At 35.7% G+C, this 16786-nt stretch overlaps 3 protein-coding genes across 3 annotated transcripts; 1 reads left to right on the top strand and 2 right to left on the bottom strand.

Moving 5' to 3' along the window:
• Positions 1 to 48: 48 nt before the first annotated feature.
• On the bottom strand, positions 49 to 8894 carry LOC135683948 (uncharacterized). Its single transcript, XM_065199358.2, has 7 exons — positions 6087 to 8894; positions 5025 to 5413; positions 4490 to 4820; positions 3917 to 3982; positions 2818 to 3159; positions 1846 to 2166; positions 49 to 656 (listed from the first exon to the last, which is right to left on the bottom strand). The coding sequence occupies exons 1-7, from the start codon at positions 7381 to 7383 to the stop codon at positions 424 to 426; spliced, it is 2979 nt and encodes a 992-aa protein (XP_065055430.2). The 5' UTR covers positions 7384 to 8894; the 3' UTR covers positions 49 to 423.
• A 144-nt stretch (positions 8895 to 9038) lies between these two features.
• On the bottom strand, positions 9039 to 10432 carry LOC135683952 (dnaJ homolog subfamily A member 1). Its single transcript, XM_065199362.2, has one exon. The coding sequence runs from the start codon at positions 10342 to 10344 to the stop codon at positions 9139 to 9141; it is 1206 nt and encodes a 401-aa protein (XP_065055434.1). The 5' UTR covers positions 10345 to 10432; the 3' UTR covers positions 9039 to 9138.
• A 143-nt stretch (positions 10433 to 10575) lies between these two features.
• On the top strand, positions 10576 to 16181 carry LOC135683951 (large ribosomal subunit protein mL37). The gene is made up of 3 exons (XM_065199361.2): positions 10576 to 11613; positions 15036 to 15385; positions 15806 to 16181. The coding sequence occupies exons 1-3, from the start codon at positions 11087 to 11089 to the stop codon at positions 16141 to 16143; spliced, it is 1215 nt and encodes a 404-aa protein (XP_065055433.2). The 5' UTR covers positions 10576 to 11086; the 3' UTR covers positions 16144 to 16181.
• Positions 16182 to 16786: the final 605 nt, after the last annotated feature.

The raw sequence follows: 16786 nt of genomic DNA, 5'->3' as shown, positions 1-16786 counted from the left end.
TCTTGCTTTAACTATTGTGTCCTTCTGCTTACCAACCTTCTGCTTATGTTTGCAAACGCTTTGATCCTAATTCATGATCCAAAATGGTGAATTTAATTTGTCAAGGCTTTCATAAAATTATAAGAACTTATATATTTGCAAAAGAGAATAGCTACTATCAAATCTAGGAATTTATAGTTTTGAATGTTTCATCCAAAGCATTGTCATCGCTATAATTATTAGGGAGATTTAATTTCAATATTCACTCAAACTCAATAATTGTTTAAATTTCAAAAAACAAGCTGACCATTGGACCAGCTTACTGTAATTGTTACATATAAATAAGGTACAAGTGTTCACTGTTAAACTGCAGTTGATATTCAATTTAAAATGCCATTTTGCTATGCAATTTCATGTTATGCTATGTCTTTTATGCTATGACAATTACAGTTCATCTGATTTTCTGTCACTTTCTGTTTGTGGTTCATTTCCCAGTAATGTGTCATCTTCTTGCAACAGCGATGCAGAAATAGACTGCAGTTCTCTTAACATTTCAGATAGTTTGGGGTCATTTCCGTTTTTCGGTTGCCTTTCAATCGTTCCTCTGGCACCTTCCATTGGGTCTTTGTTTTTTCTTCTTTTGGCACGGGTTTGTTTTTCAATTTTCTTTTGATGTTCTGCAAACAAAATATGTAAAAACTAAACACCATTCATTGTTCAGATGCGTAATTCCAGAATACGTGGCCGTTTTGTTGCTGTTGTTTTTCTTTGACAAAAAGGTTGCACATTTAACAAAAACCATATCACATCTTTCTGCCTTTACACCAAATTTCAACAAAGTATAGAAGAAATGCTAAAGAAAAAGTGAAGAATATGGCTTTGTTAATAATAAGCTATTTATTACAACATAGTATTGATATGGCAATGAACAATACTGAAGGCTTTGAGATTCTTCTTGCTGTCAGCAATCATCCATAAAAATATATAAAACAAATTTTTTTGTCTTTTTGTTGGATGTGTCAATAATAAGAAGATCTGTGTTAACAATCTTTCATAGAGACAAAAAAGGCACTTTGATTTACTTTCATTGGAGCCCTTTTTCAATAGTTACCGTATGAATTAAAAATGATCTAGGGTACATTTTGAAGGCTACAGATGAATTAAAAGACGTTGTTTTCAATACAGTACTTTTAAGCACACACACAAATAAGCATACATGTTTGAATAAGCACACACCTTTACAGACAGTATAGAAATAACAACATTCATTCGATTAGGGGCATATCCCTCATCATGAGTAGTGTTGTGCTTATTTTAAAAAAGGTAAAAAGCAACAAACTGTTTGCAAACTATTTCCACGTGTTTACAAATAGAAACAGCATTTCTCAAGGAAAAACTGAGCTTTTTCATGGTGTCTTTGCTAATTTACCCTGGGGGGGCACCTTAATAGGTTTGAGGTACTGGGATATGCCAGTATTTAGGGGTACGTTTTCTTTGACAAGTGTGGAATTATCAGTATCAGTGAGATTTTTGGGCAAAGGACATACAATGATTTTGTGTGACTTGGAAAATGTTTATTTCCTTGTGGAATTATGGGTATAGTTTGCATCAAATTATGGGTCACATCTTTTCAGATTACCCTCCTTAATTACCCCCCTCCCAAGCATTTACCAAGCTAACACATGATATTTTGATGTATCTATTGCTATTTCAGACCCCTTTTCTATTGGTTTTATGGTAGTGCATAAAAAATTACATTCTGTGCCTTTGTTATCTTTATACATAAGCACACATTCAAATAAGGGCTCACGTTCTAATAAGCACATTGTTCAATCAGTTTTACCAAATGTTCTAGTCAATAATTACCTGAAATTGCCTTGGATGTCATGTCTTTGAGCAGTGGCAATTTGATATTTTCTTGTTTTATTGTTGTAAGCAGAAGATTTCTTTCCTTTTCAAGTTCTTGGCATTTTTGTATTAATTTTGATAATTCATAATTGTATTCTTCCTCTTTCTCTTTCATGATATCTTGATGATTTTTTATCTGCCATTCTAGTTGCCTTTCTATCTGCTGCAAAGACACAACAGCCTTTGTGTGCTCTCGTTTAGTCTCACTTATCATTCGCTCCATCTTTGAAGATTCTTCAAAGTGCTTTTCTCTCTGGTTCCCCAGTTGAGAATCTATCTCTGATTCAAATATTAAACAAAAGTTTTTATGAAACAGGGGGGATTTTGTAAAACCAAATTTATTCTCTGAAGTATTTGTACAGACAAGCCATTCCAGCAAATGCATGTTAACGGTTGCATAATTTACCACATGCTTAACTTGATATTCAAACTCCTTCTTTCAGCATCAAATTTTCTTGTAGTGTCAAGAAATAGCACTAAAGTTGAACATAAACAAAACATACAGCACAAACAAAGATAACCAATATTTGAAACAATATAACATTGGCTTCAGTATGATGGCCACAAGGAAAAACCTATGAATTTCATTTAAAAAAGGCTGTCCTGTGTGACAATAGGCTTCCCATAAAATATAATTGATTTGGCTAGGCCATGTTTGATGCAAGTAGCCAAGTAGGCTATACCATGTGGCCTCTTTAGTAAATAAGACATATATGAGTTGGATTATACCAAATTATTCAAAATACCAACTAAGTTTCAGCTAAATAAAGAATTTAAGGAGTTTCTTAAACGTTCCAATATTATTTATTTGAAAAGTGATGTAATTAATGTTCAAAAGGTAACCTAAAAAAGGGCAAAAAAAATAAAATATATGTGTTGCCAAGAAGGACGTACTGCAGAACTAGGCATCATTGCCACTGAATAACAAACCTTTTTCAAACTCTGACTTTGTTCTTTCTAAATCAAATTTCAAATTTGTAATTTCTTCATTGAGTTCAGCATGCTCTGTGTCCATAATTGAAATTTCAGATCTTAGTTCTTCATTTTTGTTTTGGCTTAATTCAAGTTCTGTTTCCAGTCTTTCAATAACTTCATTTCTGGATTTTAGCTTCACTTCATACTCATCCTTCATCTTTTTTTCCAGGGTTGTCAGTTTTTCAGTATCTCTTCTAACTTGATCTGTCAATACCTTTCTGTCATTTGTTAGATGCTCTATTTCTGCCAGTAAACTTTTCTTGTCATACCCAGTAAGCTCTTCTTCACCTTCATCATCTCATAAAATAGAAACTTACCAATTAGTTACAATACAACCAAATTTCTTATTGATACCCCATTGGCATTCTGAAAGTAAACTTGAACAAATTCTATTGGCAATTTAAACAAAACTGTATTAATCTATTTAATTACAAAATCATGACAATAAGAACTTCAATAGAAAGTTAATACAACATGATAAAATTATGATACACATGCCTGGCTATTTGAGGAGAGCCATTATAGCTTTTGCTCTCCTTCATGCTATCCGCAAATGCAGAAGGGGAGCTAAAAATTGTTCTCCTAAATTATTCTAAAAAGAGAGTTGCTCTTCTTGAAATCAATTTTTCCTTTGTTTAACGGTTCTTATAGCTCACCTGAAAACTACTAGGAGACCTGTTCACAGCTCTCCTGGTAAAAGTCTTACGACTCCCCTGGTAAAAGTCTTACAACTCCCCTGGTAAAAGTCTTACGACCATGCCTGATACACCGTCAATCAATATGAAACTAAATTTTTGTCAAAAAGTCTCCTTATCATCAGCACTGACACTGCTGTCCAGTTGTCTTTGTGTTACCTTCCGAGTCTTAGTTAATTAGCTACTACCTTGCTCTAAAAACTGAAACAGCTGTTTGTTCATTTTTAGTGTCTATGAGACCACTCTTATACAGAGTGTTAGAGAGGCTTTTGTCTCTTTTTGACTCTTGAAGCAGGACACTTTGCTTTTAATTACATTTTATTAAAGGATAAGATAAAAAATTCTGATAAGTTTCAAACCTTTGCCACTGGATTTGATTTTTTCAAATTTTGATTTCAAGTGTGCTTCTTTTCTGTCAAACAGGTCTGAAAATGGGAAAAAATTATCTTTTTACAACAAAGGTTTTACTAACAACATTCAAAGTTTTGAGAAACATTGGAATTTTGGTCTTAAAAAGCTTTTACAGTAGCTTGAGGTCCAGCTTTAAAAAGACTCCATGTTTGAATGATAAGGCCTTGCCTTAAATTGTTAGGCCTTCTTTGGGAAATATGGAGTTTCTGTTTGGAAAGGAAATTTATTAGAGATGATGTCTTCATAGAAGGGGGGGGGGCTTATTAGATCTCCTTTGGTAATCTTGGAACTAACGTTGCATGCATACATTAGGAATAATAAAATAGTAATAATTTTAATTGAGAAATCAGTCTTTGTAACAGCATGTTTTAAAAATTAAAACTTATTGTGAAAGTAATATCTTCTTTTCATGCATTATCATTTAAGATCATAGATCTGCATTATCATGGATCAATTATCAGAAGAATGCTTTGTTGGTAGTTAAAATAATAATATAAATGTAAGGGTCAATATATATTCACCTTTAATCACCCCAAGACGTTTGTGAGCAAATGTTACTCTATTGGCAAGCGACCTGAGGCCCATGAGCTTGTTTTCAATTGGCTCAAACTTCTCACTTAATAACTTCTCAAATACTTCTATTTTGTTCTTTATGCTTGCTACACAAATGCTGGCTTTTTCATTTTTCTGTTCCTGCTTGGAAAGTTTTTCTTGCAATGATGATACTTCAACTGTAAGCGCTCTGATCTGACTGGATTTGACCTCTAAATCAGCATTCTTTTCTGCTAGGTGTGCTTCAAGTAGTTCAATCTTTGTTTTGTTCTCCTGTGATTGTTTCTTGAAGTCCTTAAGCTACAAAATAATAAACAGGTTATTTTCAGACATTTTTACATTGTCTTTTCAAGTGCTACCTTGAATGAGAATTTAATGTTGCCATCCTTGAGTTATTGTTGCCCCTTTCGCATTATATCACCATCATATGAAAAAATATAATCTAAAAAGATGAGAAATATATGTTTTCAATAAATTGGCTAGTTTGCAATTTAATAAACAAACCTGATTCTGCAACTTCTGTGTACTATCTCTGTCTGAAATTTCCAAAGATTTCAACTGCACTAATAATGAAAAAACTTTTTCTCTCCATGTTGATAAAGCCCTTTTAATTCTCCCACCACCAAGAAGGGTACCATCTCTCAATAGCTCAGTTTCTTGTATTTTTATTACATTGTTCAATGATGAAACATGAATATTCAGAAACTGGACAGCAGACTCCAAACTTGCACAAGTCTCTTTCAGCTGTGAATTATCCTCTGTTAGAGTGTTAACCCTTGCCTTCAAGTTTTGGGGATTTTCTTCCTCTGATTGTTTTTCAGCAATGTAATCATGAAGTTGCTTTATTTCTGATTTTGCATTTTCTAACTCATTTGATTTGCTCCCAAGTGCAGCTAAAACAAAGCAAACAAGGAGCAAAGAGGAGTGAATTTTCTGATGTTAATAGTTTTGGTATCTAAGGATACTATATGACACTGCTTAACAAACCAGCTGAAAGTAATTTTCATAAGGATTTTTGCACATACAATGGATTGGTCTAGCTTCTACACCATTTATTTCAAAGGAATTAGAGAAAAAACCAATATATGTACATTTACATATATTGTCATTTTCATTTTAGTTTTCTTACTGTGACCAATGTAAAATAATTTACATAATATGTAAAATATGGTGGTTACATTGAAAGGACCAAAGAACAACAATGACTGTACTATTCATCAGCCCAATTTTGATGCAGATATCTTAGAGTGCCTGTTTTCAATTGAAATAAAAATATTTGTTGCTCTCCAGGTTTAACAAATTAAGGTTTTATATTACATTTGTCTATATTAGTATTGTAGGGGGGATAGAATCATAAGACCTTTGTTTTAGAAAACTAGGAACAAAAGGGATTGTTAATTTGGAAGCAAATGGTTTTTTATTATCTTTGGAAATGTCTGAGTCCCCATAAAAACAACTGAAATTATAACCCTATTGTATGTTTACAAGATGATCAGCTATTGACAGTTTATTGCCATATCTGTGACTATTTCCATATAGAATGGAATAGTCACATCTATAGCTCACCTTTCATTGTGTTTGTTTTGTGGAGGTCACCTTTCAATAAATTCTCTTGGTTTTTCTTCATATCGGCTAATTCTTTTTCGTACAATTCTTGTTTGGTCTGCATATCAAACTTCAGTTCCTCTACCTGATTTCTACTCAGTTCCAGTTCCACAGTTAACTTGCTCAATCCTTTTTCTTTACTTTCTAACTGATCTTTGAGTACATTTACTTCGTCATCTTTAGATTGCAAATTTTTCTCAAAAAGTTTTTCTTTCTCTTTCAGAGTATTTTCTAGGTCTTTCTTTTTATCTGCTTCTTGCTGCAAATCCTTTTCATGTTTTGATAAAAGAAGTTTTAATGATGCTAGTTTTGTATCATATTCTGTTATAATGGTTTTTGTTTCTGCATCTCTAGACGCTTGCAGTTGTTGAAATGTTTTTTCACTGGCATCTTTAATTGACTGAAGATTAGTGACAGTCGTTTCCTTCATTTTTAATTCATTCTTTAACCGGTGGATCTCTGTTTGGCTTTGCCTTTTCATCTTCTGTAACTCATCTTCAAGCACCTGCAATTTTATAACATAATCTTTGCATTGTTTCTCTTTCATCTCTAACTGTTTCTCAAGATGGATTTTGACATCTTTGTACTCTTCATTAAGTCGTGAATATTTCCTTCTCAACTTTTCATTATCGGCATTTATCTCGGATTGATGTTCCAAGAACTGCTTCATGACTTTGTCTATGTTATCTGTCTGTTTCTGAACTTTCATTTGCAAAAGCTCTTGAAATTGAACATTTCTTTTATGATCAAGCTCTTCTTGCCGTCGAAAATCTTGAGGTGGTCCACTTTGATCTACAGTTGATTCGCTTGCATCTTTATTAACTTTTATCAGTGGCTGAAGCTGGGCAGCCAAGTCTTCGTGCATTTTTCGATTGTCCTCTTTACAAGATTTTATTTCTGCCATAAGCTTCTTGGTCGTATCTTCAAGCTGTCTTTTGTCTTTATCAATTGGTATACATGTTTTCGATTTAGCAAGAGCGGCATGCCTCTTTTCTATACTATTTTCTTTTTGGTTATCATCGTGTTGTTTTAAATGATGTCCGAAACTGATGTCTTCTCTAACTTTCTTATCTTGTTCATTTGTTCCAACTTTCTTCACTGTCCACTCTGAAGGAGGCACTAGATTTTTTGAAGAAATTGTCTGCGCCTTCTTCACATTGTATGTTGAAGCGCTATCGTTATTTCCTGATTTGACTAGCTTCCTTGAGAATTCAGATGGACCCAGCAAAAGGCCTTCTGGTTCCTTTTTGGTAGCCATGTTAAATACAAAATTCGCGCGTAATCGATTAAGCGTTTTCTGAAAAAGAGGCTGGGTTTCCAGGGGGTAACCCTACCTTTTTATACCAGGATCATGTCACCAATTTTTTTTGCTGTTGCCCAAATATCGTGTCACAGTTTTAAGGAGCCCCAAAAATTGAGTCCCTAATTGCTGAGACCCCAAATAGTATTCCCTTAAAACGCGAAGATCCCAAATAATATGTTTTCGTCTTGATTAACAGATCCCTAAATTTGATACTTGTCAAATCTCAGACCTCTAATATTGACACCACCTGGGCCATGCCAAACCTTTAGGGGGGACATGTTCCCCAGTTTTTGGCAGGATCAATTTAGTATTACCTTCAAGTTCAGTGAAAAATATGGGGGGCATTATATTAAAGTAAAGTATATTTTGTGGTGCTTCTATAATTTTGAAACTGTCTTTATGTAGACAACACATAGTATTTGGCATTTCCTGTTCATAAAATTGATGTTCCCTGTTAGTAAAACATTGTTTTCTTACATTAAAAGGGCATGGCTTAAATAATATTTTCTGTCCTTGGCTTTAGCACCATCACTGCATGCCTAGTGATGCTATGTCACCTGCTCTACATATATTTAAACAGTTTTGGATGCTACCATGCCTTTGGTGCCACAAGGTAGGTCCTAGACTTAATTGAGGTCTGTTGAAATAAATTACTGCATTGTGTGATGGTGTTGAAATAAATTATACCACCCATGCTATAAACACCAAAGCGTCTAGATTCAATTTTCTTGCTTCAGCATTTAAAAATGGTTCACATCCATAGCAATTCCTGTCAAGTATTAGTTATTCACAAATCCTCTAAAAAGCAATCTGAGCATAACTTTGTTCATCTAAATACCGTAAATCCTCGAATAAGCCCCCACCCAAAAATTCATTTTTTGCAAATAAGCCCCCAGGGGCTTATTGGAGGATTTGCGGTATCTAAACATCAAGATATTCATATAAAAAACTACCACACACATAGGAATAAAAAGCACACTGATTAAATGGCAGGTGAACAAAATTAAACTTACATGAAATTATTATAAAATGCTGGCATTGAGCATTTCACTAGCAAAGGTAAAGTAAAATTTAACTTGAATTTTTGATAAAATTGCACGAAGAAAGAGCAAGTGTATTGATGATGTTTTGAGCAAAGCCCATTTTAAAGTTACTGTAATGCCTTGAACAAGCACCCCCCTCAAATAAGAGCCCCCTCAAATAAGGACCCACCCTAGAGGTGAAGTTATTGAATAAGCACCTCCCTTGAATAAGTGCCCACCCCTCAAATAAGCGCCCATCCTTCAACCTTCAGAAACAGGCGTTTATTTGAATTTTCAACGAAAACATAATTGGAAGACTATTCAACAAGAAAGATTAATGAACAAGATAATTTGCACCCAAGTCTACTCTTTAAACAAGCGCCCCCCTCAATTAAGTGCCTCCCTTGAATAAGCGCCCAGCCTGGAGCCTCAAAAATGAAAAAAGTGCCCAGGCACTCATTTGAGGCATTACGGTATGTATTTATATTCCATCTACTTTTCCATCAAAGAAAATGCTTCAAAAAGAATGCACACCCAGAACAATGAATACCTAAAAGTAGGCCAAGTTGAAGAAAACCACATTTGAAGTAAAGCATGTTTCTCTCAAATACCAGAGAAAACACTTTGATAAACTTCTGACAAACTGCATACTACATTGCTGCTTCTAAACATTTCTTATCTACAAGCACTAAGAAGTCTGACATTGTACACCTCTGCCATGGTTCCCTTGTTCTTCTTCATCATCATCATATCCTTCCGTGTATGGGTTCCTGTTGCTTCCATCTTGGTCATAATCTTTGAGATTAACAGCTTCTGCAAGATCAGATATGATGTATTCCTCCCTCTTAGGAAGATAGTTTTCTAGGGCCATAAGTTTGTTCCGCTCTATCCAATTATCCTCAGGAAACTTAACATCGAATTTGATGATGAGGCTACCTTTATTATACACCCTTTTGTAGGTGGGCATTCCTTCATGTTCAATGCACTTTAGCTCACCTGGCCTAACTATCTCTCCAGGCTCAGATGTTACAAGCAAAGTACGGTCATCTAATGTAGGTATCAGTCTCTTAAATCCACATAGGGCTTCTGACAATGTGATTGTCATTTTCATAACTAGATTGCTACCATTTCTTTGGAAAACAGGGTGTTCTTTTTCATCTAATACAATAACAACATCACCTGGTTCTGTATTAGGGGCTTGATCAGCTTCTCCGGGAAAGGTTATTTTTTGCCCATCACTCATTCCTTGCAAAATATGACATTCCAGTACATTCTTCTCTTTAACAATTTTCTTCCCATTGCATTTCTTGCATTTATCTTTTTCTTTGATTTTTTCACCAGTTTGCCCACACTCATGACAAGGCTGCTGGATCTGTTGCACCATTCCAGGTCCAATTTGACGCAATTTTATCACAATACCAGTGCCTTGACAAGGTTTGCATTTTTCAACAGACCCTTCTTTACCACCTATCCCATTGCAACCATCACAAATAACGTTCTTCTGAATCGACAGCTGTCGAGTGGCGCCGCTATAGAGTTCCTCTAATGTCACTTTCAACTGATGTATCGCATTCCTACCACGAGGTTTTTCTCCTGGGTTTCGTCTTTTTCCACCACCAAAAAACATATCAAATATGTCGAAAGGCGAGTGGAAATCACCTGGACCACCACCCTCTTTGAGGGCCTGCTCTCCTCCTTGGTCATATATCTTCCTCTTCTTTTCATCGGAGAGAACTTCATAGGCCTGACTGATTTCCTTGAATTTTTCGCCGCCTTCTGGATTCTTGTCTGGATGAAACTTCAGTGCTAGTTTTCTGTAAGATTTCTTCAGCTGCTCGTTAGTGGCAGTTGGTGGTACCCCTAATAAATCATAATATTTTGTTTCTTTTACCATCTTGTTTGAAATCAAGCGAGATTCACGCTTCTGCTCCTAACTAAGCTCGCCGCCGTCCTACCTAAAGTGAAAAGAAAGCTGAAGTCGTTGGGATGAATACGAGGCTATGAAAGAAACGTCTGGAAGGATTGCAGTGAGGGAAATTGCATAAAATGACGTCATCTGGCAGTCTCACATATAGAAGTGTTCGCGTATTAGGAGCTTTCTAAAATGATAAATCAAGTGTGCGCTTACACAATCTACACCATTACAAGGATGGAATGTATCAACAAGAGTGTTTGCCTTAAGTGGGGGTCATAGTGGTTTACGGAACAACGGAAATTGAAGAAAATTAGTCATAGATTTTTCGACGGAACGACGGAGTTCTCCACATTAGCCCGACGCGAAATGGCACACGAAATGGTACACGAAATATGTGAAATTTTAAAAAAGTTTTATGGATTAGCGGAATCTACGTCGTGCAAAACAGAACCTGGCAAAACCTTGGCTTTTCTGGCAAGCAGTTTTTGGGACGCGGAATTTCGGCTAAATTGATTTCTAAACAACCCCCTGCCCCCGCCCCTTGATAAACTAAACTCCACTTCAACAATGACAAAAATTAAACATGATTGAAAATTTTGCTTTAGAGAAAAAAGCCCCTGCCCCCTGTTTAGAAAGTTTATATTCTAAGTCCAGCCTCTTTTTGGCGAGCCGATTTTGTTAATGGCCTAATCCAAACCCACAATCTCAACGTGCGACGTGAATGCGCATAGTTACAGTCATGGATTGGGTGGGAAGATCTGTTAGACACCTTTATCCGTTAAATAGATCTTTCAAGATTGTTTTTTCATCACATATACGGACAAACTGGCAAGCTAGTGGCTTTCCCGGACAGATTGTGCGTTTGAAACACCTTGGGGTGCAAGTTCCTTCAAGAGTTCGTTTATTTAATTCTGAAGCGGTTCAAGTTGCCCCAAAGTCATCAATCGAGAATAACTGTGATGTAGAAGACATGTTTATCTACACTAATAGTTCAAAAATCGAGGATGAGAAGAAACAAGCTTGCTATATATCAAAATCTATTTTGAAACCTGGTCTTCCTTCTTGCTTTGATAAACCACTGAATTTAGACGACGAGCTTGTTGAGGAAATTTTTGAGAAATTTGAAGGCCACATTAAAGATTCAATGTTGTTCTGTTACGGAGAAGAAGAGCTTCACCGAAAGAAACATTCAGTTCTTAATATATTCTTAAATATGCTACAGACTACATGGAAAGAAACATCCAAAAGGTAGATACAACACAACTTTTTTATTATAACCCAGTAAAGTATGTTACTGGTGCACCTGAGGTAGAATCACCTTCCTGTTTCTTAGGTTGGTTCTTCCAGGCTGGAAAACATGTATGATTTTGCTGACGCATCCGGCAACCAAACGCACGTATCAACTGTGATCTGTGAGCAGAAGCTTTTGAGCTGCAAGCAACGATTCTAATACATATGTTACTATAGTATAATAAACATTGATTCATTGATATTTTGGGTCACTAGAGGCTGGAGGTGCAAGCACAAGACTCCAGTGTTGAATATATACAAGTTTTCCAGCCTGGTGGTTCTTGCCTCTAATTGAGCATTTAATACTGAAACTTTAACAAGGATATAGTTATTAGTGCCTCGTGGTGCCTCTGTCTAGACTGCTTCAAAAACCAAATTGATAACTGACTCCATCTGTGTTAATTTGCAGGGTATGACCGACTTTGACAAGATCTTTGATGTGCCAATAGCCTTGCACCTCAGGTGCTGGTGCACAAAATTTTCCCAAAAATGCCAGGTGTGCCAAAACTGTCAGTTTTTCCAGATTTGAAGTGAATATATCTAGCTTTCAGTTGTTTCCTTGATGATATCATGTCTGCATTTTGGTTTCACCGTCGCCATGTTCTACATACTGGGTCCTATGCAAGGAATATACTTTTTTGTTCTTTCGTGTGGTAAAGCTCCTGAAAACCAAAGGAGAGCATAATCTCTATAAGATAGCAGAAAACAGATTTTTTATATTCGTCATATTATTAACAATAGCAAATTTTAAATCAGTTTTCATTTTCTACTTTTTTTAGTATCATTTGATATTTTAGTTGGCTTCAGACATAGTGAAAATTCTCTGAAACAATTCCACAGTGCCTTGTATGAGGCACACCTTAGATAGGTAACGTCTTTTGATCCAGAGACCCAAGGCAATGTCTGATTTTGTCTATGTCGCATGCTAGACTCTTTGCATCTTTGGAACCCTCAGGATGTTGACCAAGGTCATTTCACATTTACGTGGTAATGAAAGAGGCCCATCACATCTGAGAAGTTGGCAAAAATTGATAAAATTTGTAAAGAAGCAAGAAAGGTAAAAGCCACTCGAATATGTGCAAGAGGAAAACTCAATTCAATCAATACATAACAGATTTTGTTGCCCTCAGCAGCCATCTTTCAAAAGTCGTTGTCACTCTCCAAAGTTACAAAAGCAAGTAAAAATTGTTTCCAACAGCTACTTGCTTTCAGGGCCTAATTACGTTTTGACAGAAAATCAGTTATTACACTTACCATGCAGTGGCGGACACTTGGGGGGGCGAGGGGGGGCGATCGCCCCCCCCAATACTTTAGAGAACAATGGTCTTTTGTTCTAAAACAATGGGAAATGTGACGTCATCTTATTAAAACAATAGGCTTGCCCCCCCAATATTTGACCAAGTGTCCGCCCCTGTTACCATGCTAATGGCAACTTAGCTGAATGACGAGACGCTAAGTTGAAAGGAGCATTCAGTCAAAAGTCAAACATAACTACCGATAATTGGAAAAATCATATTGTGGTCAAAAGTGCTAATCAAGTAACAAGGGAAAAGGATAAACAATCATGAGACCATGGGAAATTCTTGTTAACAGAAAACTGCAAAACACCTGTTTGCGTGTGTGATGAAAGCACACACAATTTAATATGTGCGTGTGCAGGTGCGATCGCACGCAGTAAACGAAAAGAACTGTTATTGCAGAAGCAGACTAAAGCCCTGTGTACATGGAAACAATTGCATAATGTTAAAATCAAATTTCAAATTTTAGAACAAATAAATTGATTCCCCAGACAGAAACAAACCAATTATATACTTTTTTTTCTTCTTTTAACCAGGGAACAAAATCACTCTGCTCTCCCTTCTGTGTTAGAATTTCAACAGAGAGTTTACTAGTTCACATGTCTGTATTTCTGTATTTCAAGCATTTAGCTTCAGTTCATTCACCCCACAAATCAGTTCACCCCAATGAGTAACACCACTTTTTGTATCACTAAAATGGAACAATTTAGAGTGTTCCACATGTGAGTACAACCCCTGAGCATTCCACCTTTTGAAACAGAACGATGTGGGGTTGTATTGCTCTGCAGAACTGTGGATTGAGGGCATTTTTCTATGCATTTATGCATTTGTTGTTGTTTTAGTATGGTTTGGCAAATCCAAAGATTGTTTCAGATGTCAGATTTTGACAATTATGTTAAGCGGATACTGGCTTTTCAGCAAAACAAGCATATACTGGATCTAAAAGATTGCTGCAGACAATTGACATGATATTATTGTCTTTTTTTGTATGGTTATAAAGAATTGTTGGTTAATTTTTGCAATAATAAACACAGTCCATGGTTACCTTCTGCTATTGGGTGTTACATGAAATAATTGGGCATTTGGTGGGAAAATAATGACAGATTGGCAGATCTACAGCCCCCTTCCCTATATGGCTTGGTACGCAATTGTTTCTATGTGAACAGGGCCTAACAAACAAGCATCTTGCAGCTATCTAACATGCAAGCATCTTGCAGTGATATTTAATAAATATTTAAGTGGCCCTCAAGTTATTGCTAAAATCTGAAAGTAGCCCTCCTAAAAGAAAGGTTGGACAGAACTGTTCTTAAAGGCAATGAAAACAAAGAATGACTACAAATTCATATCAAGTTTATGCAGGTCATATGCAAGTTTATGCAAGTTTATGTTTACACAGTGTGAAGATCAATGCAAAACGAGGGACCTTTCATAGCAGGATCAAAGTGGCACAGGCAAAGTGATATGATACTTTATGAATGGGGTCCTAGAACAACAAAACTTGTTCAGCAGGTTTTGTTCTTTTGCTTATATCCTACCATGCCTTTTGTAGCAATATACACATGATTTGCCACAAACCTGCCTGAAAATTCATGACCCAACCTTCAAATTCAAAAAAGAATTATGTTTGTTGGCAAAAGGCTTATCAAAATGTAATGTTCATTTCTGGCCTAAAAGGCTCTTTATTGTGCTCCTAGATCTTTATTAAGATCAATAATAGCTTTTTTTAAACTTAGCTTGTTTGACGATTTTTTAGACTTCAGCTTATCATGCGTCTTTTACACGTAAACTAAATTTGTTAAAAGATATATTAGAAGTTGTTCAAGGAGTAAAGGAGATTTTAAAAATTATGTAGCAAAGAACCAGAAAAAAATTATGCTTTTGTTAGCTCTATAGAAGCTCAAGCCATTAATTTAAGTCCATATTCCACAGGAATTTTCCCATAGAAAGTGATTTGTTTTATGTAAGGTATAGTATTAGGCTGTTTTCAACTTTCTCTTTACATTTAGCTTGGCTATTAGGATCTGCAGACTTTTAAGTTCTTTTCTGATACCAGACTTTTATTAAGAATTCATTCTTTTCTAGTTACAAGTCAAACTTTGAAAAGTCAGTGTTTTACAAGCAACATGTTACTACCACAGTTAACCGCTGCAATGAATATGCTATACAAATTTCTGGGAAGCCAAAAAGAAGTTTTCTGATGATGTCCAAGAACCCTGTTAATCCATTTGCTACCAAAGATGAGATATCTGCATCAGCTAATTGTGAAGTTGATTGGGATGAAGTGTTTAGCCCAGTTTTTAATTTTCAGCATTTGAAAGCACCAAACAAAATAGTGGCGCCATTTCTAGAGAAGTCTCCTTTCCAAAGCCCTCATACTCTGTTCATTGCACCTGATAAAAGATCTCCAGAAATGAAGAGACTTATTGGTCATGGTAAGTGATGTGGAACTTTCGACTTTGGAAGTGAAACTTTTGAAAATGCTTTGATCGGATTTGATGAGCAGCTTCAATAACTTTTTTATATTCATCTCAGAATGAAATATCTCAAATTCAAATGTCTAACTGTTTATACCCAAAATTTTACCCATGAGCTGGTAACTAGAAATAATTGAAAAGAAAGATGAGTTAAGAACACTTTTTAATTTCTTGACTTCATTTTTGCGTCTCTTAAATTCAAATTGTCTGTTACAATCATATAAAATTTCTACCCGATATGTAAACTAATAACTCAAGATCCGTCTCTAGTCACAACTTTTCAAGCAACATTTTTGTTTACTACAACCTGGTCTATTGTATTCTTTGAATGATGTATGGATCTTAGCATGGGAACCCTCAATTTTCTTTTCTTTGTAGGCCTGCTGTATACATTTGCGCATGCATTTGCTCATGCAATGTCAAAACCAGAAAATGATCTTGGTATGAAGGAAATTGAACCTGTTTCTATGCAGTGCATCATAAATGATGGCCGAATCGCTACTTTTATTTGTCATCAGCTCAACACACTTGACTTTCATACCAATTCCGGTATCAAAAACTTTTTCTGGATCCAAGACAACGTTGATATGTATAAATATGCTTACTTAAAAATCCCTGGTGATAAACGGTACAAAGGCATTAAAGAAACAGAAATATTTTTAGAAGACGCAAATCATACCCCGTTTATGAATTTTCTTAAATTTGTACTGAACTAATAAGGTTGTTATACATAGTTGTTTTACTTGTAAATTGTTTCGAAGAAGTGTTTTTTTTGTCTTTCCAGTATAGTTTAATTTTGTTAGCGAAATAAAGTGATAGCTTACAAAACCACAGTAACATGGCCGGTAAACCGCTTTGTGGTCAAAAGAAAACATAAGAGAAAACAGATTGTCAACGGTGTCGGTAACCGCCTGTAATCTATTCATATGCTTTATCCTAGAACCTTTTAAGATTTTTGTTCAAAAGCCTGGATTTTTAATTGCTTATATTTTCATATGAAGCTTGCCATTCCAAATACGTTACTGTGTCATTTTCAAACGAATTCTCATGTACAACATGAAAGCTGCCCTCGCCACAGTTGAATGAATTCTTATGTTCTGCCGCCTTTTCCCAGGGCAATTTGGTAGCCCTGCTGTAAACCAATAATATACACTACCCGTCTCAGCTTATCAGAACAGGGATATGAGAAATCCTCATTGGAAAGCCAACCGGACGATGTTGAAGATGAGCACAAGGCCGGGCTTTTGTTTGGAGACCCGCTCTATTGTGCTCACTCTAGATATGCAGCTCACAGAATTCGGAAATTATATATTACACAGAGAAATATTACTCACAGCATCAATACTTAGAGACGGTAGA

This window comes from Rhopilema esculentum, chromosome 7 (assembly GCF_057945365.1).
Source record: "Rhopilema esculentum isolate cy_ngs chromosome 7, ASM5794536v1, whole genome shotgun sequence".
Lineage (NCBI taxonomy): Eukaryota > Metazoa > Cnidaria > Scyphozoa > Rhizostomeae > Rhizostomatidae > Rhopilema > Rhopilema esculentum.
The sequence above is the reverse complement of the archived record's forward strand: the minus strand, read 5'-3'. Positions and strand labels throughout refer to the sequence as shown.